Here is a 1,580-nt window from a genome sequence, read left to right on the forward strand (position 1 = left end):
CATTTCATTTTCCTAAGTTAATATGTTTTTATAACAGGCAGGATGACCATACACTCTCAGAGAGGTAGAGTATAACATTGTCTTTGTCTCAGATCAAATATGTATATATTCAGGACATATTATTTAAGAGCAAGTATTAGTCAATTATGATATTGACCACATGAGACATCGTTCTCAGTTCATGAACTTTACAGGCTTTTGGAAATCAGGATATACAAGTAAATAGAAATAACTACAAAATAAGAACAGGGAAACTATAACTGATAACATGCGTATGTTCTCTAGGTTGAGACCCCCCGCTTTGACTACATCAATGTCTCCCTTCTCAAGAGAGAGGAAAAGCAAGAAACATTTTCCACTATTGGTTGTGTAAGAAGCCTGCTGATGTCATCACCAGTACAGCCTCCTTTCTGCTCCAGGACACTCTGAAGTCCTCTCCATGTCTTTTCACAAAGATGCCGAGAAACCAAGGGGAGGTGATCCTGACCACCATCTTGCTGTTACAGATGGTGGTTGGGGCTCTGGCCAATGTCATCCTTTTCTTCCTCAACATCTCTCCCATCTGGCTTGGCCACAAGCAGAGACCCACACAGACGATCCTCACCCACATGGTTGTGGCCAATCTCTTGATTCTTCTCTCCCCTGGGATTCCCCACATAATGGCAGCTTTTGCTTCAGGCAACCCCATCTCTGGTCTAGGGTGTAAAGTTGTATATTTTACACAGAGAGTGGCTCACAGCACCACCCTGTGCTCCACCTGTGTCCTGAGCACCTATCAGTCCATCACCCTCATCCCCAGGAGACAGGAGTGGATGATGCTCAGAGGAAGAGTCCCCAAGGTCATTGGTCCTTCCTGCTGCACCTGCTGGATATTCAGTTTATTAATGCACATCTATGTCCCTGTAGGAGTCACTGGTCCCCAGGACACAAACAACTATACTGATACCCAAGGCAGGTGGTTCTGCTCCACCTCAGCTCGTAAAGCAGGCTTTGTCTACTTGTGGTCCATCTCTGATGCCGTGTTTATTGGCCTCATGGTCTGGTCCAGTGGCTCCACGGTGCTTCTCCTGCACAGACACCACCAGAGAATGCAGTGTATTCGCACCCCCGCTGGGCAGCACAAATGCCCCCCTGAGACCAGAGCCGCCCACACCATCCTGATGCTGGTGGTCACCTTTGTCATCTTCTACGTGCTGGATTGCATTTTGGCTTTTTATATCGCTGCCGTTTTAGACTTGCGCCTGTGGTTGCTGCATACCGCGAACATTCTGGCTTCCTGTTTCCCCTCGTTTAGCCCCCTCCTGCTGATCTTCAGGGATCCTAAAACTCCTCGGTTCTGCTCTTGGGGTGAAGTGGTAAACACGTAGAAGAGGCTTCAAGCATAACCGCAACTTCTCTGTTCTGTGACTATTCACGACCATTTATACTGAAGTAGAATTAGCAGATAACATGATACTAGTTTCAACTGGGCAGCATATAAATGCAATATTTATATATAATGCAAAATATGACTAGTCTGGTTAACATCGTCTCTATACACAGATGCAAAAACGTTTCTTGTGGTGAGAACTTTTAAGACT

At 45.8% G+C, this 1,580-nt stretch overlaps 1 protein-coding gene across 1 annotated transcript; it reads left to right on the top strand.

Annotated features, from left to right (window-relative positions):
• Window positions 1-455: 455 nt before the first annotated feature.
• Window positions 456-1,367, top strand: LOC130838208 (vomeronasal type-1 receptor 4-like). The gene has a single exon (XM_057710937.1). The coding sequence runs from the start codon at window positions 456-458 to the stop codon at window positions 1,365-1,367; it is 912 nt and encodes a 303-aa protein (XP_057566920.1).
• Window positions 1,368-1,580: the final 213 nt, after the last annotated feature.

The sequence above is a fragment of the Hippopotamus amphibius genome, chromosome 16 (assembly GCF_030028045.1).
Source record: "Hippopotamus amphibius kiboko isolate mHipAmp2 chromosome 16, mHipAmp2.hap2, whole genome shotgun sequence".
NCBI classification, from domain to species: domain Eukaryota; kingdom Metazoa; phylum Chordata; class Mammalia; order Artiodactyla; family Hippopotamidae; genus Hippopotamus; species Hippopotamus amphibius.

Excerpts from the sequence above, each read along its gene's own strand:
- LOC130838208 (XM_057710937.1), top strand. The coding sequence starts at position 456 with ATGCCGAGAAACCAAGGGGAGGTGATCCTGACCACCATCTTGCTGTTA.